The sequence below is a fragment of the Pseudopipra pipra genome, chromosome 3, assembly GCF_036250125.1.
Source record: "Pseudopipra pipra isolate bDixPip1 chromosome 3, bDixPip1.hap1, whole genome shotgun sequence".
Classification (NCBI taxonomy): Eukaryota; Metazoa; Chordata; class Aves; order Passeriformes; family Pipridae; genus Pseudopipra; species Pseudopipra pipra.
The window spans coordinates 95,436,195-95,461,997 of record NC_087551.1 but is presented as its reverse complement, the minus strand read 5'-3'; the positions used below and the strand labels follow the sequence as shown (position 1 = coordinate 95,461,997).

The 25,803-nt window shown below is 36.7% G+C and overlaps 1 protein-coding gene across 2 annotated transcripts in view; it reads left to right on the top strand.

Moving 5' to 3' along the window:
* Window positions 1-25,803, top strand: part of MYOM2 (myomesin 2) — a 76,365-nt gene that overhangs the window by 25,887 nt on the left and 24,675 nt on the right. For both annotated transcript variants that reach the window (XM_064650380.1, XM_064650379.1), the window contains 11 exons: window positions 1,668-1,809; window positions 3,402-3,601; window positions 4,315-4,368; window positions 7,877-8,004; window positions 10,861-11,044; window positions 14,285-14,459; window positions 15,815-15,936; window positions 18,076-18,263; window positions 20,735-20,861; window positions 25,033-25,211; window positions 25,381-25,495. In XM_064650380.1, the coding sequence (XP_064506450.1) occupies window positions 1,668-1,809; window positions 3,402-3,601; window positions 4,315-4,368; window positions 7,877-8,004; window positions 10,861-11,044; window positions 14,285-14,459; window positions 15,815-15,936; window positions 18,076-18,263; window positions 20,735-20,861; window positions 25,033-25,211; window positions 25,381-25,495 (1,614 nt within the window). The remainder of the gene's footprint in view (window positions 1-1,667; window positions 1,810-3,401; window positions 3,602-4,314; window positions 4,369-7,876; window positions 8,005-10,860; window positions 11,045-14,284; window positions 14,460-15,814; window positions 15,937-18,075; window positions 18,264-20,734; window positions 20,862-25,032; window positions 25,212-25,380; window positions 25,496-25,803) is intronic.

Genomic DNA, 25,803 nt, shown 5'->3' with positions numbered 1-25,803 from the left:
GCCCCTGAGGACATTTTGCTTCCTTAGGAATGGGAAAAACCATTCTTGTGAAGAAACAGCTTGTTTCTTTTTTTGCCATCTCCTTTTCTGGTAGGAAATAAACATCTTTGCATAACATCAGTGCTCACTGTGATGATTTTAGCTTTAGAGATTGGAAACTGGGAATGGACCTGTTGGGCATTCTCATACCCTGTGCCTGGCCTTGGGGGTATGTGCAGGAGAAAGCAAAAGAAATATTCCCACCACTATACTAGTTACAGTCATGTCAATAATGAGAGAAAAGAAGCAAAGTTAGAAATTAGCTCACTGACAAATACGGGGTTCACAAGGGGACACGGATAAAAGGAGGTAAATCTATTAAAACATAATAAAGGTCAGAATTTTCCATCCTATTTGCAAGCACAGCTCCAGTGAAGTGAGAATGAGCCTCCACATGGATCTGTGAGCAGAACTTAGTATTCACTTTCATATTTTTTTCACTGAAAGATGAAAATATCTCTGGTTGAGCAGTTCTTTCCTCTTTGATGGTGGCAAACTGGAACAGCCCCACTTAAGCCATTGTAGCCACTGTAGCTGTATTAATTTTAGACCTTATTTTTCTTGGAAGTGTCATCCAGACTTGTGTGGGGTCGAGGGGCATGAATGTTTTATTCAGGATGTTGAGATCCACCTTTCTCACAGGACTAGTGCAAGAGCTTCATCAGCTTTGCAGTATGTCTTGAAGAAGCCACTCTTCTAAAACTTTCTATTTTGAAGTTACCTTCTAAGAAACACAGTACCTTGGTGAAAAAAGACCCACTAATATATAATAACTTTCTTAAAAGTTTTTGTTGTAGTGATGGGTCAATTTTAGGTACCTCTATTGTCCATTTTATATTGTGTTTGATCCCTTTGCATGCACAGGGCCCTGGCCTTGAGCTATGTCCTCTGGAGTCTCTAGTGTTCTCTGTTGGCCATTCTTTTGACTTTTTTCATGTATGCTGTGATTTGATACTGACCACAAACCGCTTCACAAATAATTGTGATTAGACTTCAAAAATTTAGACTACATACAGGGTGGTTTTTTGTTATAGAAACCTTTCTTTGAAGGGAGAGAGCTTTACCTATTAGCAATTTCATTAGGAGTTGCGGGTCCACTTCAGTCAACATCTTTCAAAATGAAGCCACAGAAGGGTATCTTAAAAGTGGAAGATTGATTACTTATGCCTGTTGGTATTGTAAACTATAAACAAAAATTATCATTTCAAAATGTCCCAGGAGTTTGCAAATTTTTTATTCTTTAAGAGAGTTATTTTCCTCAGCTACATGTTCTTTACTGAGTACCTTGGTTTCTTCAGTAACACACTGAGCCACAGCTTTCAGTGTGTCAGAGCATCAAAAACATGTGGGTTAGGATTTTAATTCTCATGAAATGTTATAGGTGTTTGATGCCTAAACAGCTTTTCTGTCCTCAAAAATATCCCTGAACATTTTTGTCTATCTGAGTATATATACATTATGGTCCCGAACCATTATTGCAGTGAACTAGTATGTCATGAAATCTTTGGGCTTCCATTTGTATAAACAAATAGCACAATGAAATGGAAATCTTCCCTTTGCCTTTACAATGTGTTTCAGAGAAGTCAGGGTCAAAACCGATTTTTTGTTGGTTTTTTTTTTTTGTCCAGATGCCGATGCATTGATCGCAGGAGCACCAGGGGCACCGATGGATGTTAAATGCCATGATGCTAACAGAGACTATGTAATCGTTACCTGGAAACCACCGAACACAACCAGTGAGAGCCCAGTCATTGGATATTTTGTTGACAAGTATGTAAACATTAGGATTTATTTAATTTTGTTAGTTGCCAGAAACATGTGTACGCTGAAGAGAAAAAAATTACCATTATATCCTTCAATGCATGTGTTCTTTAGATATATTTTTACAGACCCTTGGCACTGGAACTCAGTTACACACTGTGTTAAATTACTACATTGTTTCCCAGCAAACTTTTAGGCCAGATGATCTAATGCTTTCCCAGGCAATTCTGGGCACAGTCCGGGAGTTAGCAGGGGCCAGAGGCCATTACAAGTAATCATTTGCAGGCAGACACATTTTATCAGACACTTAAAATGTTCAATAGTATGGATGTGGGTTAATCAGGGAATGAGCCCTGACAGTATTTAATTTATAGAAGCTAGAATCCATGGGCATCTTGAATTAAATTTAGTCTCTTTAATCTGTATACTGCAAAAGCTGAAACCTAGGAGTTATTACATTATCTTTTTATTTCTATCTTAAATGTAGTACATCAGGAGCTCAAGGCCTGGGCTCCCAGAAGCTGGTAGTTTAAATCAAAATGACAGTCTTCTCTCCTTCAGTCAACTTTGCACTTTGCTGGGGTTTCAGCTCAGTGCAGGCACTGAGGATGCAGGCAACAGGGGATCCAAACGCTGTTTTGCATGTCTCTTCCACTGAGGTGCATGCTTGCTCCTTGTAGCCAGAGCAGAACATCTGACCCTTATGTCTGAAATCGTCAGCAAAAACATTGCTGAAATTATTCCATAATGTATACTGCTCTGCACTTAAAAGAAACATTTGCAGCCCATTGCTATTTGTTACCCTGCTAATTTGGTATAGTTCAGTGGTAACTGTCTGGAATTGCTGGAAAATGTTGGTTTATAAGTGGCAGCCAGTATGAGGAAATTAACTTGATACCTGGGGTCTCTACCATCTATATCCAATTTGTGTAGTGCATAGATTATAAGAGTATTTCACCTATTTTTTATACAATTTAGTCAGATATGTCTTTTGACATGTTGCTTGGATTACTGTAGTGCCAAGGAGCCTTTGATCATGACCCTTTTTTTCTCTGGTACTGTCAGGTCAAAAGGCAGTCTTCTACACCAAAGTTTATAGTAGTAGGACACAAACCATATATGTACACACAAAGAAGCCAGTATAAGGACATCACTCTGCTTCTTGATGACTCTATGCTCTGTGGCCCAGTTATTTTGGGAGGAAAAGGCATGAAGATGTTTGCTTGATAATATGACAAGGAAGAGATGGAAAAGATTAGGTGAATGTTGCAATTTCAGTATGTTCTGTGGAGATGCATGTTAAAAATAAAAGCCATTAATTTACTGTTTTTAGAACAAGGAAGAGAAGCAAACAGAAGGGAAGCAGAGAGATTTGAAAAGACCAAAAACTGTGGAAGAAAAATGACCTTTGCATTATGAAAAAATAAGAAAAGGGTGGGAACTGATTGTCTGATCAGACAAGAGTGTAACAAGTGTGTGACTTTCATTAATGAGGTTTATGGTTTAGTTCCTCAACTTACTGAGGATGACTTCTGTGGTGTAGGATGGTGCATATTTATTGTGAGATGATACTGATAAATTCTGCCTTCTGCTATTCCAAGATGTGAAGTAGGTTTGGAAAACTGGGTCCAGTGCAATGATGCTCCTGTAAAAATCTGCAAGTATCCCGTGACTGGTCTTTACGAAGGACGGTCTTACATATTCCGTGTGAGAGCAGTGAACAGTGCTGGCATTAGCAGGCCTTCTCGAGCCTCTGAACCAGTTGCAGCACTTGACCCCGCTGATCTGGAGAGAACACAAAGTAGGTTATGCAAGGCTAAACAGATGCTGAATATTTGATCTTCATTTTTTTTATATTTATTTAAGATTCTGTTTGCTTAGTTAACCTAAGGAGTAGAGTTTATTTCTTCCTTTGATTGAATATCTTTTTACAGACTGCAAAGTAGCCTTATGAGAGCTTCTCCATGAATAGAGTAAGCTGGCTTGCTCTGGGGAGTAGTTTTATTGATTTAGCCTTGTCCTAAAGCCCTATGCAGATTCTGTATATCACACCTTCTGTTTTGTGTGTTCCTTTTACTCAGAGGGGAATTAAAGTAGTTATGAAGACTTCAGAGCATTCCCACAATGTTTCCTGTGAAATCTGAGTTGAATATGCACTGTTTCCTTTATGTACGCTTTATGTATGTGTGTATGCTTTCCTTTTCACATAACACAAGTCCAGCTCACGATACAATTTTTTACTAATCTGTCTCAGAATCAAACTGTCTGCTGTTCCTATGATTCTTGCTTTTTAGCACATCTTTAAATAGTGCGGTCTTATCATGCTCTGTTTTCCTATGAAAGTTAATAAATCAGTGTACAACTTTGAGTTTACTCCATGTGGAGAAAGATTTAAAAACGACAGTATAGAAAAGGAAGTTTACAGGCTTTTGAACAGATGGTGAACAGTAACTTGCAGAATTTGTAAATATATTGAACTAGTTCAGGAAACTAATTGAATATTTTGATTAACAGCTATTCATGTGGATGAAGGGCGAAAGATTGTGATCAGTAAGGATGACCTTGAAGGTATGTAGCATTTCTACAATTTCAATCCATTGTTTATGCTCCAGGATTTTAGCATTATAATTAGAAACATAGCTTGAAAAAAATCCATCTAGTGAGCTAAGTCTTTACATTAATAAATAAAGACAGATATTCTGGCTTGCAAGGCTGAGAGAACACAAATAAAAGGTGAGGCTTGGAAGGACAGAGAACATCACACTCTCAACATCACAACTTTTATTATGTTTTGGCAGCATGTCCTCACCTTTTTGCTTTGACTAGTGCTAAGATGAATTTAAAAGCATTTGATTGCCCAAATTTCCCTTCTTCATATCCTTGTGGCAGCTAAATATAGGATTTTTTAGACTGATTTTGATGATCTGAGCAAGTTATTGCCATTTTCATAAAAACTTATGCATTCCATCTCAATTCTTTATTTAATATAGTTATCTGAATGCAAAGGTTGTTCTTAAGGTTAAGGTTATAGGTTAAATACTCTTTTTCTTCAGGAGAACTGGGGAGATCTCTGCCAACTTTTGAGATAAAGTCTGAATTTCTTCTGATTTTAGTTGTTTCCCTATGTGATGATTTGTTTTTTTAGGCTTGAATAATGATCTTCTTTATACTTAAACTGTCAAAAATGGTAGCTATAATGGCTCAGCAGTAAAGAAAGAGTCTGTCTGCTCTCTTCCACAAAGGTTATAAAGGTTATAAAGCTGTAACTACAATAATAACATAGTGAAAGAGAAACCACCTGAGAACAGATGTAGTTTTAAGGAGAATCAGACATTGAATGGTTTCCCCAGTGCATGGAGAGGACAGATGAAGTTTCTCTATTTTTACAATGACACCCTAAATGATATGAGATGGGTATTATAGGATCAGAACCAAATTATAGGATCAGATTATAACTGTCTTACTTCTTTGGCTTCACAGAATGTCCTCCTGCTCTCAGGATCACCTGAGAGTGATCAGAGATAGTAAATGGCCAGTCTGGCGTAGGCATAAATAATAGCAGTTGGATTTCTGTAGCATGAATGTGCGTATTTAATAAAGGAGTATGAATATTCAAATACTGCTGCTTATATAGATAATTAATTTCATCTGCAAGATTTGAGAGTATTTCAGAAAGAACGATCTCATAGATTACAAATGGTTTTACTATTTAGTGCAGGATGATGTTCTGTTCTGAGAGCAGGCTGCACCATCACGTTATATCATTATGAAGTATGGTAGCTTTGTTTTTTTCAAGGATGGAAGAAAATGTGTTGAGATTTAGTTATGTAAAACCACTTGGAAATCTTTTGACTTTATACTGTGAAGGATTATTGTAATTTTCTTGGCTGCATGTTGGCAATTTTGTCTTAAACTCAGCTGATTCATGTGCCTTTCTGAAAGAAAAAATATAGTTGTAGGAAATCAAATATAGAAAGCATTGACAGAAATAAATTTTCATTGAATAGGTCAGTTTGCTTTAAAAAAAGTCTGGTTTTGATTGGGAAAGGTATATGATGAAATAACATCATAGAATCATAGAGTCATAGAATCATAAAATGAGCTGGGTTGGAAGGGACCTCCGAGATTGTCAAGTCCAATTCTTCATCCGCTACCACCGTGTTTCCCAGACCATGGCACTGATGCCACATCTGGTCTCATCTTGGAAACCTCCAGGAACAGGGAATCCACCACTTCCCTGGGCAGCCCATTGCAATGCCTGATTACCCTCTCTGTAAAGAATTTCTTCCTAATGCCTAACCTAAACCTCCCCTGGCACAGCTTAAGACCATGCCCTCTTGTCTTACTGATAGTTGCCTGGGAGAAGAGACCAACCCCCACCCGGCTACAACCTCCTTTCAGGTAGTTGTAGAGAGTGATGAGGTCTCCCCTGAGCCTCCTCTTCTCCAGGCTAAACAACCCCAGCCTTCAGCATCTCCTCATAAGACTTGTGCTCGAGTTCCTTCACCAGCCTTGTTGCTCTTCTCCGGACCTGCTCCATCACCTCAATATCCTTTCTGAACTGAGGGGTCCAGAACTGGACACAGTACTCCAGGTGTGGCCTCACCAGTGCTGAGTATAGGGGAAGAATCACTTCCCTGGACCTGCTGGCCACACTGTTCCTGATACAGACCAGGATGCCATTGGCCCTCTTGGCCACCTGGGCACACTGCTGGTTCATGTTCAGCTTCCTTTCAATCCAAACTCCCAGGTCCCTCTCTGCCTGGTTGCTCTCCAGCCACTCTGTCCCCAGCCCGTAGCGCTGCAGGGGGTTTTTGTGGCCAAAGTGGAGGACCCGGCACTTGGCCTTGTTGAATCTCATCCCATTGGAATCAGGCTAACTCTCCAGCCTGTCCAGGTCCCCCTGCAGAGCCCTCCTGCCTTCCAGCTGATCGACACTCCCCCTCAACTTAGTGTTGTCTGCAAATTTGCTAATGGTGTACATTTTGAGCCTGATTCATTCTACAGATGTTTATAAACTGTTAAAAAATTACTTTCACAATTTAGAGATTATTATTAAAACATTTTTTCTCTTTTTTAATGCCAAATCTTGAGCATTTAAAGGATATATGCTCTTTGCTAGCCTGAGAAGTAGAAAAATGTACCTTCAAAGAACAAAGCTTTTGGCTTTCTCTATCACAAGCCATAAAAATAAAATATTTTGAGGTGTCTGCTGAGTTGCTATTTCTGACCTGTTACCAAGAGGAAGCTTCTTCTGGGCTGTGTTGATATGCCTGTGTAGTGGTCCTTCACAGGTCTGAGCCCCTCCTGTCTAGTGCTGTTTCATCATTGTAATTCCTCGGATTATGGGACTGACTTTTTCTCACAGTGCGGTGGGTGAGTGGGACCACAAAGGGCCATGCAGAATTCCTCCTGCCTGGCCCAGGGCAGACAAGTTCTGTCTGACATTCCCGGTAACCCTGCAGAGTGAGTGGGAAGAGGAGTCTGATTAGACCACACTACCTGTTGGAACCACCAGAGAGCTGGTGACATATTTTTACGTCTCTGATTCATAGATTTTACAAGTGCTTTAGACTATACAGCTGGTAATACCACCATGTTACAGGATACATCACTAATAGGTTCTGCTCCTTTTTCTAATTTCCTCTTTGTTTTAAAGGTGTTTTTCTCCTTATTGTTCTTCCCTTCCAGATATTTTTTCTATTCTAATTTCTGATAATAACGCTTTATTTTCATTTTTGATCAAAAAATCTCGTGTTTGCATATAGGGAGTAGGTTTTTTACCAGAAAATCAAAGTAATTCAGTTGTGATCAAAGAAAAAAGTGTGACAAATGCACAGATTTTCGGGGGGCATGTTTAACTTTTATTGGAAAAGTAACTAGCTGTTAATACTGGAGTTATTATTTATCAAAATTTAATCAAAGTGATCAAGTGAACTGCACAGATGGTATCACAGCCCCTAATATCTGAGCATTGCACTGCAGAGCGGGAGTTCAGAAAGAGAGCTGTGGCATGAGTGCTGACCCTGGGGGTTAATCTGCTGTTTAACACTTGCTACATTTCTTACTCTTACAGGGCACGTCCAGATTCCAGGCCCTCCCACCAATGTACATGCTTCAGAAATCAGCAAAACATATGTTGTACTCAGTTGGGATCCACCTGTTCCTCGTGGCAGGGAGCCACTCACGTATTTCATTGAGAAGGTGCTGTACCGTACTGTACTGTGCAGTGGCATTCTACTGTAAGGTGCTTCATTGCTGTGTGCAATTACATTCAACCCATTTTCAGAACTGCAGAATGAACAATAAAACTAACACTTTCCGTGGCTTTGCAGGATTTGAAAATGGGATATTAGACAAGCATGGATAATCAAATATCTTACGGCATGATTTAATGAGCATTGAAATTCAAGGTCCAGGGAAAAGGATGCCCCTGTGCTATTTGCTTACTGTTGTCTAAAATGGGAACAAACTAATTGTGTAAGGTAGCAGTTTAAAAAAATGGAAAAGAAGCATCTTAAGTTTCTTACAGGCAAGATTGTAAGTTTTCAGTCTGTCTGTATTAAAAGAAAGTTGGCAGAGCAAGGAATAAAAGTGATTCCTAATTTGATCTTCACTTTGAATTGAAAGGGGACTTTCATGATCACAGTAGGAGAGGTTTGTTCTTCACCCACCTAAGTGACTAAAATTTAGATAAATCTATCCATGAGCCAGGTTTATAAGTTATATTGGATTGCAGCAACTTGTTACAAAGTTTTTCCAGTAGATAAAATGGGCCTTGTACCTGACCTCTAAAACTCTTACATGCCAAACTATACTTAATTTTTATGAATTATGCTTCTACCATATGCCCCTTATTAACTATCCACAAACACTAAACCTGTCCATAAAACTGCCATACATTCAATTTACATCTTGAATATTGTGTCAGGCTTTTCTCAGTCCATTACTTTACAAGTTGTTTTCTTCTCACATCTGAAATTCCGCACATTCCTCCACAGTTCATTTCCTAGCCTTCCTGTTCACGTCACTCATATCTTTGCGGCCCCCATCTTGTCTTTTCCCTCTCAGGCAAGTGAAAAATCTGCACTTCAAAAGACCTTTATGGCCCATTTCTACATTTTTCATCTTCCATTTCCTGTTGGATGTTGAACAATTGTCATAAAGTGAAGACCAGACACTAGTTAAATTTTCCAGCATGCATGCCCATGATTTCTCCTGCTCAACCTTTCACATTCAAAAGAAGTAACGAAAACTTCCATAGAAATAAGTATCTCATTATTCTTTCTATGCAATAAAATAGCATATCTTCCTTGCACTTATTCCCAGCTACATACGTCTGTTCTTATCTATACATTTCAAGCATATTGACACTTAAGGATTTTGAAGCTCTTGTCATGGAAATACCTTGTTATTTCCAGAATATGCAGAAATAGCTCAGATCAAAAGCTCAGAGGTAGATTTCCACTGAGTGGACACCTATGTTTGGTTATCTGAATTTCATTCTAAGTACGAATTGAAAAATATATGTTATCTGCTTGTTTTACAGAAATAACTTTATGTAGCTCCAGAAACAGTACAGATCAGTGACAATGATGAAAAAACAAGTCTCAGTTAAATGCCAGACTTACTGAAGGGAAGTGAGAATGAGGACTAAAAGGCTATTATTAGGGGAAAAAAAAGGTCTGTTATACTAATTAATACCTGAATCTAAAAATCTTTCTGCATATAAATAACTAATATATATGAATAGATTAGTGAGTTCATACATGAAGTTTGTTTTTTACTTTCCACAGTCATCTGTTAGCACAGTCTTCTGGAAAAGCACAGTTTCTAATTATTTTATTTCAGACAAAGAAGACTCAGTCCTGAAGAATAAAAACGTATTTGTAGAGACTTCAAGAAACTCAAAATGGAAATGAGTTCTCTATGTTATAAAGCCATGTTCTCTTAAAATCATTAATTTAACAGATAAATCAAATCAAACTGCAGATCAAAATGTGATGATTAGTCTTTCCTCTGTGAAAATGAAATGCAACAATTAATGTTTTTCATGGCATGCAGTAAAATATAAGGCAAAATAATGTTTATTTCATATTTTCCAGTTTTTTATGATCAAGAAAATGGATGTTATATTTCTTTTTTCTGTTGAGAACACTAGGTGGGTTTAGTATCTATGAAAAAGATCTCGGTATATGGACTACAGCCGTTTATATTTTTATTATTTATCTATGGTAAGCTTCATTATAACAAGGTAGTTTCCAAGCACCCATGAAACACTGTTTCTCTTCTAAGAAGATCACAGTCTATCAGGTTTTGTTCCCAGACTCTCTGTTCTGAAATTTAATAAACACATAATTTGTATGCACCTTTCTGTGAATCAAAGAAATTTTCTTTAAGCTGTTTATTGGGCACTCGGGTTTTACTAAAATTTCTGAAAGATTCCATGACTAATTTTTGGTTGGAGTAAAGAGTTTATGAGGGAAATCTAAGGGACAGCAGACTTCTGTCAGAGTGCCGGTTTGCTGGCTCTCCTCCATGTGTGGTTGTGGTGATGATAAGCTCAGCTGCTGCACTGAGAATATTCAAAAGTAATTACTTCATTTGATAAATGCTTCTTGGGGCTTGACATTACTCAATGGAATACATAAAGTGGTGAGTAAAGTAACATTTCCTTCCCTACCTTTCTGCAAAATTTGGATTAGGACTTGCTTGCTTGATACCAAATCCTTGGGTGTTCAAGTGAGTTTTGCAGGAAATGAGAGTAATTCTTTTGGAACCAATCACAGTTGACAGTCATGGCCCTGACTGAAGGCTGGTTGTATGTACAAGTGTGCATGTATTGAAGCTGAGACAGGCAGGGAGACAGTGAGGCATTCAGATCTTTTTGAAGAGTAATGGAATGCATGAGCTATGGGAATTTGCATGTGTTTAAGGGAGGCATTTGAGAGCGATCCTTCTCTCACAGCTCTTAATAAATTCATGACAGAATGCAATACAGCAATATGTTCATTTTTTGACAGTTCACAGAAATTATTCACAGTTTTTTTTTTCTTGTAGTCCATGGTTGGCAGTGGAAGTTGGCAAAGAGTCAATGCACAGGTTGCAGTAAAATCTCCTCGCTATGCAGTGTTTGACCTTGCGGAAGGAAAACCATATGTTTTCCGAGTGTTGTCAGCAAACAAACATGGCATCAGTGATCCATCTGAAATCACAGAACCTATTCAACCACAAGATACTGTTGGTAAGGTGTTAATTGTAAGACATTAATATTAAAAACAATAGATATTTTACAAAATGGAAATAGATAACTCATTATAATTTGATTAATATAACTACAGTAATAGTAATTGACTTTATTTGTGTTCAATTCCGTGAAGGATTTCAAGAAGATCAAAATGCTAAATTTCAGAAACTTTCTAAAATTTTCCTAATGATCACAAGTCCCCTTACTAAAAACAATAATCATTAAAAAGTTAAATTATTTTTAGTTATTCACTCTTCAGTGCTCTATTAATGTGACTTTTCAAAAAAATAGGATAATGCAGGTTAATTGCTAACTTAGATAATTATATTGTCTGGTTCGGGTAATTATATACTACCTAACTCCCTGCAGTTTCAGCTAGATAAGGTAGCCTTTAATTTCTTTCTTAGTATTCCAAGTTGCAAATTACTGCTGGTGCAGAATTCCTGTGGCAGGAAGTTGAGTAGATTTCAGAAATAGGGGAACATACAATTACATGTTCAGTGGTAATTTCCCAAATGAAAATGAAATGTTTATCCTGGGGCCACATTCAAAAACACAAATGAAAATTTAGGGAGTTTCTATTAATTTTATTTTTCAAATATTTGTTTTGCTTTTGCAATTTTGCAGAGGTCACATACAACAGCTCTATGTATTGATAGCTGTTACCTTAAGTGCACATAACTTACTAGTACACTTGTTACTAATATAAAAATATTTACAATATCTGATATACCATTGTTAAAAAATATAATCCATATCTTCAGCTTGTAACTGCACATGGTAAAATAAAAGCAGCTTTTGCTTTTATACATTCTTGGTTTGATGTCTCCTTAATGCATATAACATTCAATATTTCCCAAGGTAGCAAAAACCCCACTGCATTTATTTCACTTAGTACATAAAATAGGATATCCCTTAGGGGTTAATGCAAATCATTCTGAATAAATTACAGCTTTAAATAAAGCATAAAGCAGAAGATTCTGTTTTAAAGAGAATCTGCAGGAGTATTTTCAGAGATGAACTTTAACATCTGAGCTAAAATATGTCAGAAACACATCTCTCCTTTTAGTTGCCTTCATGTAGTGTCATTTGATATTCTTGAGAGTAGCTGAGACAACTTCATGGGGTGGCAATAATTACATAACAATTATGGGTAGCTTATGAGCAGAACTTAGGGAATGGATTGGGTATCTTAGGCCATCCAAAATGATGTTTAAAATTATGCAACTGAATTGAGTGGTAAAAGACTATTCAGTCTGAGATTAAAATCTAAATTTAGGTGCTTCCATGTAGGTATCTACAGGTCCACTAGGTGCCTCTGCTCTTGCTGTGGAGCCTGGAAAATAAGTTGGTTGATGTGGCCATAAGTTGCCCCATGGTACCCAGCTGTGGAGTGTCTGCATCGGGGTGAGATGTATTGTTTTCAGGACTCTACCAAGCACTGAGCAGAGGCTCAGTTTGACTGCTAAGAAGACATCTAGTACCTTTGCAAATGGTTTCAGTTTACCATTTCAGAGGACTGTAGGTATTATCTCCTGAGTATTATAAAACAGCTCAAGAAGTGTCAGATGGTCTAAAATGGCTCTAAGTGATTTTGTTCAGGTAACTGAATTAAGCCCTAGGTCTTGGACTATAATGGCAGCTTAAGAACATGTGCTTTTAGACACTAACACTTAAAGGCCTAAATGGAGGGATGTTTATCTAAAAGTGAATCCATTTGATCTTACAGATTTATTGCATAAAGTACGTTAGTCTGTAAGTATTAATTTTCATTTTAATATTGAAGTGCAAAAAATTGCTGCCTTTCATGTCATACTGCTTCTAGTTCTCTGCAATATATCAGTCTGAGAAAACGAAAATGCTTTAAATAGGCAAGTAGTGGATGACTTTCTTAACCTGTCATGCTAGGCCGAGATATTGCCTTAGTTTCTTACATTATGAAAGCTCAGATAGATATTTCATAGTGTACAGACTGTGTGTTGGTTCTTACCAAGATCTTTTTTTCTATTTAGATCTCAATATGTCTGATTCTATTTATGCATGTTCAGGTGTTTAGATAATATAAACCAACAATGAACTTTCATTGCTTGTAAAGTGAAATGCGTACTCTGCTACCTTGGGAGAACTGTAGTCAACAGATCAAAGGAAGCTTTATCCACTTCTGCTTGGTGCTGCTGAGGTTGGTCCTGGAGTATTGGTTCCAGTTTTGGCTTCCTTATTCTAGAGGGATGGTTATGGAGGAGCTGGAGAAGTCCTCTAAATAGAAACCAAGATGGCCAGGGGCTTAGAGATCGAGACCTCTGAAGAGAGGTGGAGGTACCTGGGCTTGTTCAGTTTGGTGGCTTACAAAGATAATGGTGCCAAACTGTTCTCAGCAATGCCAGATGACAAAAGAAACAGGCAACAGCCAAAAATTGTTACACTGGACATACTGTTTCAATGAAAGAAGTGCAAGAGTGAAGTGATGGAAGAGGTTGTGCAGGGAAGCTGTGAAATCTCAATTGTCAAGAGGTTTTCAAGACTTAGGCAAATCCATGACTGACAATCCAGTTTAGTGTTGGTGGTAATCCCACTCTCTGTGATAGGATGAACTAGATGATCCCCAGAAATCCCTTCTAACCAATGTTCCTATGCTTCTGGAAATTCATTTAGCTATGTTTAGCTAAAGCCTTTGCATTCAAATATATGCTAAAGTTGTCCTAAAAAGCCCATATTTTCTAAATTGATATTGTCATTAGTTGACTGGGAGTATTTCTTAACACTCACGATATACCTTTATAGTTTATGTGCATGTCTTCCTAATGCAGTAGTGCTACAGGGACATGAGTTGTTCATCAACTTCTTATTTGAGAGAGTACATTTGAGGGAGAAATTTTGAGAGTTATCATTTTCATATCTGAATGCCTTCATCCACACCAATATTTGGAAATATGTTCTCCTATAATTGACTTCTCAGAAAATCTACATAAAATCAGATTTGTAAGGAACCTCATAGCTTAGAGTATTCTGAGTAAACAAATAGAAAAATAAATATATTTTTACACACATATATATAAGTATGCAGACTTAGAGTGAAAGAAATACACTAAAATATGTGTCATATAATAATATTAACCTGGTAGAAGTCATAGCTCTAGTGATTAAACATGATCAAAGTATACAGTGTTTCATCTAGCTCAAATTACTTTTGTCTTTATGTGTTTCCTAATAGTGCACGTTTTCTCTCTTTTTTCCTAGTTGTTTCATCTGCACCTGGTCAGGTGGTGGCCACAAGGAATACAAAGACATCAGTTGTAGTTCAATGGGATAAACCAAAACATGAAGAAGATTTATATGGCTACTACATTGACTATTCTGTGGTGGGATCAAATCACTGGGAACCTAGTAACCATAAACCTATTAAATATAACAGGTATTAACAATATATCTGTATTTTTGGGAGGTTTGAAAAATATAGGGTAGTTTTAAGTCAATTTACATGCTAAACCATGGTGTTATAATGGAAGGAGAATATTGAATGACTGTGAAGAAAAACAGTCTGCAGACTCTTAGAGCTAAGTTTTCCAAACTGCAGGGCAGATGGCAGACTTTGTCCCACCTCCCTTTTTTTTTCCTCCAAAAAGAAGCATCCTTTTTTTCCCCCCATGACTTTGTGTTATAAAAGCAGGTTCTAGAGACATGATTCTGAGTGTCTTGAACATGAGTAAGCATAAAATAAATACCTTTCTTAAAGTATAAATTATGTTGTGGGGTAAACACACCTGATTCACATAAATATGAGAAGGAGAGAAAAGTCAAAAGTTTTATCATAGTCCATGGACAAAAGGGCAAAAGGTCAGGCCATTTCTGCTATAAATATGGTGGGAAAAATGCTTTGGCTGCTCACACCACTGTGTAGGAAATCTGGGTGTCCCATTCCAGAAATGTCAGAGCTCCCTGATCTGCTGCATCTGTGGATAAAGGATGGCAGCCCCTGTCCCTAGTTCCCTTGTCATGACACTAGTCCTGCCTGTATTTCTAATGATTTCTGACTCCCTCCCCGAAAATATCACACTTCATTATGGGATTCTTTAATTAATTTCCTCTGTGACAATCATGCTTACTTTTATTGGAATCACTCGCCAAATGCAAAGTTTAGACGTGTAGATTGTATTTTCTATAACAAGCATATCATGTTGTTTAGTGCATTTTTTTCAGTTATTAATTGGTTTTGAGTGACTGTATTCTGCTGAATCCTTTTTTCAAGTAGTCAAGGAATTTGATCAAAGAAAAAGTAGAGACTAATTCTTGGTCAAAGGGATTGGGACAGAATAAAAACAACAAAAAGCATTTATTTGTTCATACATGAGCATACTCTACAATAGGATAGTTCTGACTTTTCTATCCAGTACAATAATTACCTAGAACCTCAGATCAAAACTAAAACCTATTTTGGATAATGACTACAAAAGTACAGTGAAAAATACAGTCCCTTCCCAGAATAGATTAGAATTTAGCAAGTCAAAGTTCAGGGGGAATATATTATATTTTATCTGACTTTACCTGCTAGATCAGCATTAGCAATCTAATGAGTGACTTTCCTTCCAGTGTCCCATTCTATTTTATTGTACAACAGCATGTCATTGTATTACAGTTTCCCTCATGGAAATATTTTTCTTTGTGAAGCACTCATGAAGTTGAGCTTTTTAAGTGTTACAACAATTTCATCTTACAGCACAGAATGGTTCCTGTAAAATAATAATATGCAATGCTGTTTTTTTAACCCAGGTTTGTTGTTCATGGTTTGGAGACTGGAGAGCAGTACATCTTCCGTGTGAAGGCTGCAAATGCTGTAGGATTGAGTGAAAACTCACAGGAGTCAGAGGCTGTAACAGTACAGGCAGCCCTTAGTAAGTGTGATTCTGTGCGACTCAGCTTCTTGTTTCTTGAATGAATCACGTATTTTCAGCAATCATGTCCTTTGGTTTGATTTGCTGTAACAGTATATCATGCAGCCATCCAGCACATCTGCTTAATGATGTCTGTGTTCTGGCATGTGGCTATTCTATAGAAAATACTGTATAAAATTCTTTTATAAAAAAAGCTATTCATAATACCTGTTAGAAATATTGGGCAAGATGCACTGTATAAAAAGGTTGCCTTCTACTCATAGGCTGTATCAAAGAAACTTAAATTTTGATTAAATTAGACAAATAGTTTCTGAGTGACTCGGAGTAGTGCAAAACATTGCTCCATTTAGAAGAGTCTTGGCAAACTTTATTACTGTGTGGCTGAACCAAATAGAAAATTCTCTTTGTCTGCTTCAGTTTGGAGCACAATGTATTTAGAAATAAAATTTCTGTATAAGATCAACTGTGCAGCCTTCAATGAGAATGATACTTGTTGAGTGAAAGGCTGGATAATTAGTTAGAGAAAAAAGCACACAGATCTGGGCTACTATAGTCCAATTTTTATTTCTCTACAGTTTCAATTTCATACCGAAAAATTTAAAATAGAACACCTTTTCCCCGGCTGAGTGGCCTCTGCCTCTTGGAGAAGACCAATAGACATACTTGTCAGAAATAAACCTTTAGAAGATTTATAATTCAGAATGGTTAATAAATTTGGATAAATGGCTGATAAATTTGGATGTTGCTGACAAAGTTACTCTATTTGATTGTTTTAGGACGAAGTGTGTCTCATATGGGTAGGTGGTGCATGAACACTTGTACACCTATCACCACTATGTTGTAAATGCACTTGCACCTATTTCTTTGTCACTGTTTGTTTTGAAGATAAGGGTTGCATGGGGTATGTCACCAAACACAGAGCACATGGATCTTACACACCCTTGCAGGATGTGGATGGCTTTTGTCCATTTTGGTAGCCTTAACAGGAATTTAGCTGGACTATTTATAGGTGACTTACATGGCTAGAATCTTTCTGTAGTATTATTTTAAGGGCATTTATAGGAGTTTGCTCTGTTCATTCTTATTTACGAAGAAATGTCAATAAATGCAAAGGCCACATTTCATGGCCTTTGAGAAGGCCTGTCAGAAAAAAAATTAGCAAAAGGCCAGTTCTGCTGATTACTCTCTGTTTTTATGCTGATCGCTAGTATAGCTACAAGATCAGGAACTGTAATAAGGGCCTTTGCTAATGTATTCTTTTCTGAATGAGGTAGGTTACATTCTCTCAAATTATACTGGTAATTCAACTGAAAATATCATATGAGCTTTAGGGCCGGGTGCTTAGCCTGCACAGACAGCAGCACACCAATGTCAAGAAAGGGGTATCTTTGGGCAAACTTTCAAGCATGGATGGCAAATCCAAAACTGCTTGCTAGAAGGGGTGCTTGCTAGTAGTAGGGGAATAAAAGGCCCAGAAAAAGACTTTTCTTCATCTCTAGGAAGATGACTTTATGACACTTCTGCTTGTGATACAGATGGGAGTAAATCCATGCAGGTAAACTCATGAAGGAAATTGCTTTTCTCTCTCAACGTAAGTTAAGTTACTGAAAGTCTAAATATTTGCTATTCCTTATAGGACAAGTCTGAAGAAAGCATATAATATCAGGATAGGAGAGGAAAATCATGAGGGCTGTAGTCAGTCCTATGACTTAATTTCTTTCAAGTTCATACCCTTTTTTTTTTTTTTTTAATTGGATGATTTTTACTGTATTCCAGAAGTACTTGAGTGGCTTATTTGTTTCTTAGCAGGAAAAGACCTTCTGATCCTTTTCCACCTACTAGCATAATATTTGGTCTGGAGAGACTTGTTGTCGTCATGATTTCAATACCAAAGATCATCTATTCCTTCTTGCTATCTCCTGAGAGGGCAGAACATTAGTCAGATGTTTCAAAAGCTTTCACATTTATATCTGGTGAGAAAATGAATGCTGATTAGCAACTTTACAGCTGCTTTGCTACCAGCATGCAGCTGACAGCAGTATGCTGCAGAAATCAGAATCAATACCAAAAATGCTAAACAACTTCTACACTGCAGTGTTTTAGACTCTGTCCTAACTCAGGTTGCTTATTTCCTTATAGCTTGTCCATCATATCCTCATGGTATCACACTTCTGAACTGTGATGGTCATTCAATGACCCTTGGTTGGAAAGCACCAACATACAGTGGAGGTTCACCAATCCTTGGTTATTATATGGATAAACGGGAAGCTAATCATCAAAACTGGCATGAAGTCAATTCTTCCCTTATTACTCAGACAATTTATACGGTTGGTATTTTTTAGTCCTTATGTTTTTGGAGTTGATTTATACTGTTTCTTTGGGTTTTTTTTTACACAGAAGTTCCTTAAATACTACAACAAAACTAGGCACCATATGGAGTGCAACCGGAGTAGAGAATCAATGCCATCCCCTGCTATGAAATTCTGAGACAAAGAAGGCCGTTCAAATGAGAAAATTTTTGAGGGAAAAGCATGAAGCACATTCTTCACAAGGGAAGAGAAGAGCTATAAAATGCTTCACAGACTATTTTCATTAATGATCACTATATGTATCACCACTGTAATGACATACAGAGAAAGGATGGAAGCGTTTTTCAGGACCAATGACTGTGCTGTCTGTAGAACTAGAGACGTAAATGAAATGGAGTTGGGTTGAGAAAAAATATAACTGTCCCTGTTCTTACTCTCAAAATCTGCCTTCAGCTGAAAAAAGATATATATTAATGAACCTAACTTTATATCTCCTCTTCTCCTTTACAGAGTACCAGTTTTGAAATAAATTACTTCTCGTTGCACTTACAATGTATTAAATGTTTCTTAAAAAAGGAAGATTTGGATGTGAACTTCCTTGAGAAAAAGTTAGGGAGATAGGATGTAGCAAGCAATTGATCAATCTGATGCTTGTTAAATCAAGTTAAACAACGAGATTTTATTCACAAATACTTAAAATTTTATTTCTGCAAGTCAGCAACCTTCCTATAAACCTCAGGGCAGAAGTAAATCTTACTGTTGTTTGACACTAAAGTAGAAAATAATGTTGCAGATGAACTGAGGAAGGAGGTTTTATGCACAGAAGGCAGTTGGCAATACTCAGGTGTATGTGTGCTTGTGCCTGATTTTATAACTGCCATCTCTGACATAGCAGATGGAGCAGGAGTGTTGAGAAATGAAAAACGGAGCATAGGCTAGGCATCAAAGGCCAATACTAAGCAATGCTTTCAAGTTATTTTTAGTTTTAATGCATTTGTAAACAAATGAGTAATGTAAAGTAGGGGCCACCATTCAGAGTTTAATTGGATATTTAAGTATCAGTCCTGACAGTAACTGTATTTGTGCCTGAAGGTGCCTCTTCATATATTAGTTTGAATGACTGGAATCTGAAATACTGATGGGGAAATAAAACCAAGACAGCTTTTAGTAGCACAAAATATTTTATGACATACTGCAAGCAGAGAATGCCCCAAGATATACAGTGCAGCACTGGGAAATCACTAAAGGTTTAACCTTCTCTGATTAAATAATTCCATGGGAACCCCACAAATATTCTTTCCCTTAATAACCTGGTATTTCAAAATAATTTTTACAGGCTGAGCTGTTATTCTGTCTTGTGGGTCACATATATAACACTCTGGCTTCAGGAAATTACATCTAAATTATTTTAGTGCCTGACCTTTCTATTTTACCTTCTTAGCTTTGGTCTTGTATTTGATGCTACTGCATCATATGTTTGTTACCATCCCATTGCATGTTTTTTACCACTAAAAAAAATTACACCAAAATCCTTTTTTAGCTCACATTTTCGCTGAGAATCTAGCTATAGTTTATTTATTAATGAAAACCTAAAACTATTTGCTATCTCCAGCAGAAGTTCTACCCTCAGCTGCCTGCTTCTCTTGAGACATATGATTAAATATAAGTGGGAAAATTATGCAGAGGAACGAGGTGTAGAAGACTTGGATTTTTGTATTTAAGTGGTCTGGAAGAAAGAAGGCTGCTACCATGAGGTGCTCAGGGTATCAAGACATTCATGCCTTTTAGTCCTCTACTTTGATCTCAAAACCTGAGATGCTGATGTGGGGATGGGCTCATTAGTTAAGTCAGGATTAATTTACCAGGGATGTTTGCAGAGGTGTGACATGGATTCTGCTCATCCTATTTCCAGTGCTTACTTTCGCACTTTGTAATGGTAGGTAACATTAGGAACAAGATGCATACAAGCCAGAAAGAAATTACTGAGGGGCTCTTTCCCAGAGTTATATCAGCACAGTATGGAAATGACTGGATTGTTTTTACTTTAAATTTCCTGTTGGTTTCCTTTCTTCCTTGGTCAGTTCACTGCAACCTCTTTAAACCAACTATTTTGACTCTTGCTTAAGTGAATGGTCTATGAATAGCCATTCATACGCAATGCAAGGTATTTCACCTTAGAACACTCACCCATAAGTATCTGCTAGTGGTCATTCATTGACTGGGCTCCCTGGACCTTTGCTCTAACCTTTCACAGCCTTTTATGCCAATATATGAATGCTGTTCTTCCTAGGATCATGTCACCAAAACATGAACGTATAATATAGAACTCTGCAGTGTGTTTGGTTTAAGAGTAAAATCTTCAAATTAGATCCTCCAGCACAGCAGTGAGGCCTAATAATTAATTAATCAATGCTTATTTTCAAGTATTTATTAAATGAATATAAGCCATGACTTTTGATATATTGAATTGTTTTCTCAAAATTAAAAAGGTAGAGGATTTGACAGAAGATGCCTTCTATGAATTCAAAGTTGCTGCTGCAAATCTGGTTGGAATAGGTCAACATTCAGATCCCAGTGAGCATTTTAAGTGCAAAGCCTGGACTATGCCAGAACCTGGTAAGTCTATTAGTTCTTCGTGAATCTCAATGCAATAGAAACTCCTTAAAACACAGCTAGTGTAATGTTCCAGCCAAACTCTGCTGGATGTCTTTTGCTTAATTTCTTCCATATTACCTCTTGAGACTGCCCCTGCTTTTGAGATCTCCTGCTAAAAGCTACCTCTACATCCCCACTGATGACACTGAACCTCCAGGGAAATAGCTGACCTTTACTCACCTTGCTGACTGTCCCTTTCTTTCACTGCCCACATCAGCTCAGAGCAGAAAGTCTTGAGCATTTAATCTGTGTTTGTATCTCTATCAGCCCTTCAAGCCCTGCAAGCTCCACTTCACACTCACCACCTGTACAATATATAGGCATCTCTGCACCATAAATGCAGTTCAGAATATTCCTGGAGTTTCAGACTCCAAAACTATGTTAGTTTTTAGTCATAAATAACACAAAAAAAGGGGCCTGTTTCTTGACATAGGGACAAGTAGCATAGCTAATGTCTCCCAGTCTCAACTAGTGTGCCCACATAAGTTTGTTTGCCCTAGACTGTACCTAGGTGTTACCTGAGAGATTATAATTAGCCAGGTGTTAGAACAAATGGCTAACAAACATACAGTAGGCATGACTATGTGCTAGTGCTCAAAATCTGTGTTTAAGTTGTCTGTAGTTTAGCAGTGTGGATAGAGCTGAAGACTGTCAGTTGCAATGCTGAGTATTGTACATTTGGGAGTCCCACGAAAATGAAGTTCAACTGTAATCTACCTCATGTAAGGATATAAATTGTGCCTACATGTTAGACATCTAAGGAATTAGTCCACCTCAGCAATGCTTAAATAAGTTATGAAAGGGTTTTTGAAGGCCTGTTCTGCTTATTTTATAACACTGTAACAACCTCACTCATGCCGAGCAACACATTTGCTGAATGTTAGTCTAGACCTGATGTCTGGACTAATTTGCTTTAAAAAAGTGTGTTACAAGTACAGTCCATAATGAAAACACAGGCACTTACCACTTTAAAACATTTATACCTTTTTCCCCCCCAATGCTGTAAAATACTTCTGTATTGTTATATCAAATTCTATTTATGACATTGAGCTTTTGTGTGCAATTAAAGATCCATTCTAATACTTGTTTTTGTCATCAGGAGCTATTTGACACCTACAGGCATCTGTTCTGTGCCTAAATGTTCACACGGTTATTTTCTCAGTGAATTAAAAACCCACACATCCTGTAAATCTGGATTTGTAAGACTATCAAAATGATTAGTGAGGTGGCATAAGCTGGCAGGGAAGTTTCAGTTTTCTTTTCTTTGCTATATGTAAAATGTAATTCTTTCCTGGAATGAGAAAAAAAATTCAGTAAGGTCATGGAATTGTTTATGAGGACAAACTCCCAAATGTTGTCTAAATCAGCTGCTTGCCCACTTGCAGGTCAGCTATACCTGTCTCATTGACAGAGGCTTGTCTAATCCACCCTTAAAGATTTCTCATGAAAAGGTCCAGATTCTTTGGACAAGATCTGTTCCTAATATTACTATGCTTACAGTTTACGTGTTTCTCTAATATTCCTGAATCTTTCTTTCTGCAGCCTTCTCCATAGAGTATGCATTCCTTTTGCTAAATAAACAATTTTTTTTACTCTTCTTCTAACTTTTTCTAGTTGGTTCATTTATTTCTTGAATGGCAGTGCAAAAACTGGAGACACTATTTCAAATGAAGAATTTTTTTAATGCTGAGCATGGAAATTCCACCTCCTACAATTCATTTGTCTGCTTACATATCCTCTTCCATTTGCCCTTTAAATAAAATTTATGTTGGTTTGCTAAATTGCAAGTTTAATTCTTTTTAATGCCCAGGTTCTTTTTTTGCAAAACTGTTTGTCAGAGAGTTACTCTCTACATTTTATAGCTAAATTCTTCTGAGTTCATAAGTCTTACTGTATGGATTTAACAATATGACAGAGCTGTCAACAGCAAAATGTTTAATCTCCTGACCTTAACTGACTTTCTGTTAATTACATTTTCATATCATCTTGTAATATTTAGTATATATGCATCATCAGTTGAACAATTGTATTTCTTAAAGAAAGGATCTGTGATTTATGCTCTCTACAGTGTTTTCAAAACATTAGTAAAATTTCCTAGTGTGTAAGCAAGTGAAGATTATCTTTCATTTTAAATGATAGAGAAAGAAATCAAATAAAAGACACTTTCAGGAAATGAGGAGAGTGAAATTTCCATTTTCATAATGAACAATCTGACCTTTTTAATCTTTGGCTGATTACATTGTTCTCATTATTAAATGAGATGAATGGACACTATTGGATTCCTCCTGCTTAAAAAAAACCACCAAAAGCAAACAACATTGCTCTCACCCCCTCCCCTCAAAAATAAATCTCCAAACCTTTTATAATATTTCACAAGCTTTTTAAAATACATTTTAAAACAATGTCTTAGAAGTAATGAAAAGAAATAATTGAGATTTAAGACTGCGAGAAAGAGCCTGAATCTCTTCCCTGACTTACAAAAGATACCGAAGACTAATGTAATGTGACTGCAATATACTCCCAGTGGCAACGAAATAGTCTTTCACCTTTTGATATGGAAGGGAGATTTCCTTTGAAAGGCCAAAGCCCTTTGCAGGATTTCCAGCATAAGTAACGGATTCCTTGCCCAGAGTTCATAATTATTTCATCCTTCTGCAGAACTCGTCTTAGGTATCTCTGTGAGTTAGCAATGATAATTAGTGGATTATTTTATATTACTTTGAATAAAATGAAATATCTGGGGTCTCAGAATCCTCAGAATAGACCATACATCATTACAGTTTTCCTTCTACTGTCTAGATTTCTAGCAGGTGTATTTGACAGAGGAAATTTTAATTATCTGTGTATATACAGACATTTAGACTGGGATTCTTAAAGACCCCCAAGGGAAGGCTTTGGGTTCCTTGAAAATTGCAGTCTTCCCGTGAGAAATATGGTATTTACCCTTATAAGGACTGCAACAGTTATTTAATGTTTCTTTTCTGAAATGTGTTTATCCGCTTTGGAGAAACACTTTCCTAATATTTTCTTTTTTTTCCTTTATATTTTCTGAATATCATCCTTTACAAAATTTATGTTCATTCATCACTGGTTAACATCATGTAGGCTGGAATAGCAGTTAGATTTATACTTAAGGTTTTTTCACTCTTTTCTAATTTTTTTTTAATTTATTTTAAATAGTGAGATGTGCTGTAGGGAAAAGTAATACCTTGAAAACAGAGAAAATCCCTAAGTTTCAAGCCCTTTCAGCTTTCCTTACTCTAAATCTAAAGCTAAGAAGCAAGTTATGTTATTTGGCCCAATATGAGTATTCCATCATGGGTGTTTTGAACATGGTAGGAAACTGTTGTGATTATGCCTTTACTCTTGATATTTTTTACTGATATAAATAAATTTCGAGAGTATAGTAAAAAATAATTACTATAAGTTAAACTTAGAACAGTTACGTGAAGGAGAGAGAAAGTATTGTAAGGAGAACATAACCTGGTAACTGTAAGTGTATAAACTCTCATTTGTAGAGCATCATGATGTTTTTGGTGTAAATTTTTCTCCTAAAAGATATAATCTTGAGAAGTTCCTCCTGGCTATAGCTATCCAGCTCATAATAAAAAAAATCTTCTGTCATGGAATGAGAAGCCTAAAGTCCTGAGACTTTAGAATGAGGATCTAAAGTCCCCTTGTGCCATTGGGTTTTGGATTACTCTGAAAGATCAAAGCTCATGTATAGCAACAAAAAAAAATAAAATCCCAATGTTAAATTATGAACCTGAATCAGACTCAGTGAAGTATCTGCGTAGGGATGGTGAATTAAATAATAGACAAGAAGCCTCTCTTACTTGTTGGAAAATCTTAATCTGCATGGATCTTCTGCATGATTAACTTTCCCTTAAAATAGAGTTACTGAGATCGAGCTAAGCATACTAATGTCAGTCGCTATATAAAGCAGATTTTGCTGTATACAGACGTGAGAGAAAAATGACCTAAATACGACATGTACCAGGGTTTATTGGAGAGGATGAGATTTTTGAAAGCAAACACATTCAAAATTAAAGAGGTACACTTTGGCCTTTACAGGAACAGTTTGAAAAACTTCATTATATTAAGTGAAGTTCCAATATTTGAAATATCTTAGGTCCTGCCTATGATCTCATGATATGTGAAGTTAGAAATACATCACTGGTTCTTCTGTGGAAAGCTCCTGTTTATGAGGGCAAAAGCCCTATAACTGGATATTTAGTGGACTATAAGGAAGTAGATGCAGAAGACTGGATCACTGCTAATGAAAAACCTACTTCAAAGCGCTATCTTAAGGTAACATTTTCATTACTTACTATTAATTCAAAACTGAGTTCTAAAAACTTCTGATTGAGTGCAGAAAAGATATATATTTGAACTTTAACTTCTGCTAACATCTTCATATAAGTAAACAAAATAGTTTGGATTGTTTTTTAAATTGCCTTTGCCCTTTTTCTTGTTCAAGGTCACTGATTTACATGAGGGTCATACCTACGTTTTCAAAGTTCGTGCAGTGAATGATGCTGGGATAGGCAAGTCATCTGAGATATCTGAACCAGTGCTTGTTGAGGCACGACCAGGTAAAATGAACTGTTTAATCTCCTCTGCTTCTAAAATGCTAAAATATTTATAATTGAATTTAATCAATCTGATCTGATATTCTATCATAGATAAGTATTTCAGGAGTTAAGCTCTTAGCCTTAAAACTTAAAGAAAAAATCATGTAGATACAAAGACAGTGATAAGAATTTTTACTTACTACAGAGATTATTTGATAATCAGTTATTTTAGTTTTTGTTCTAACAAAGGTGCTGCTTGCTGTGACTGAAAAAAAAGTATGAAAAAAACATTTATTAAAGCTTCAAGAGTAGTAATAGATTTGGTTTAT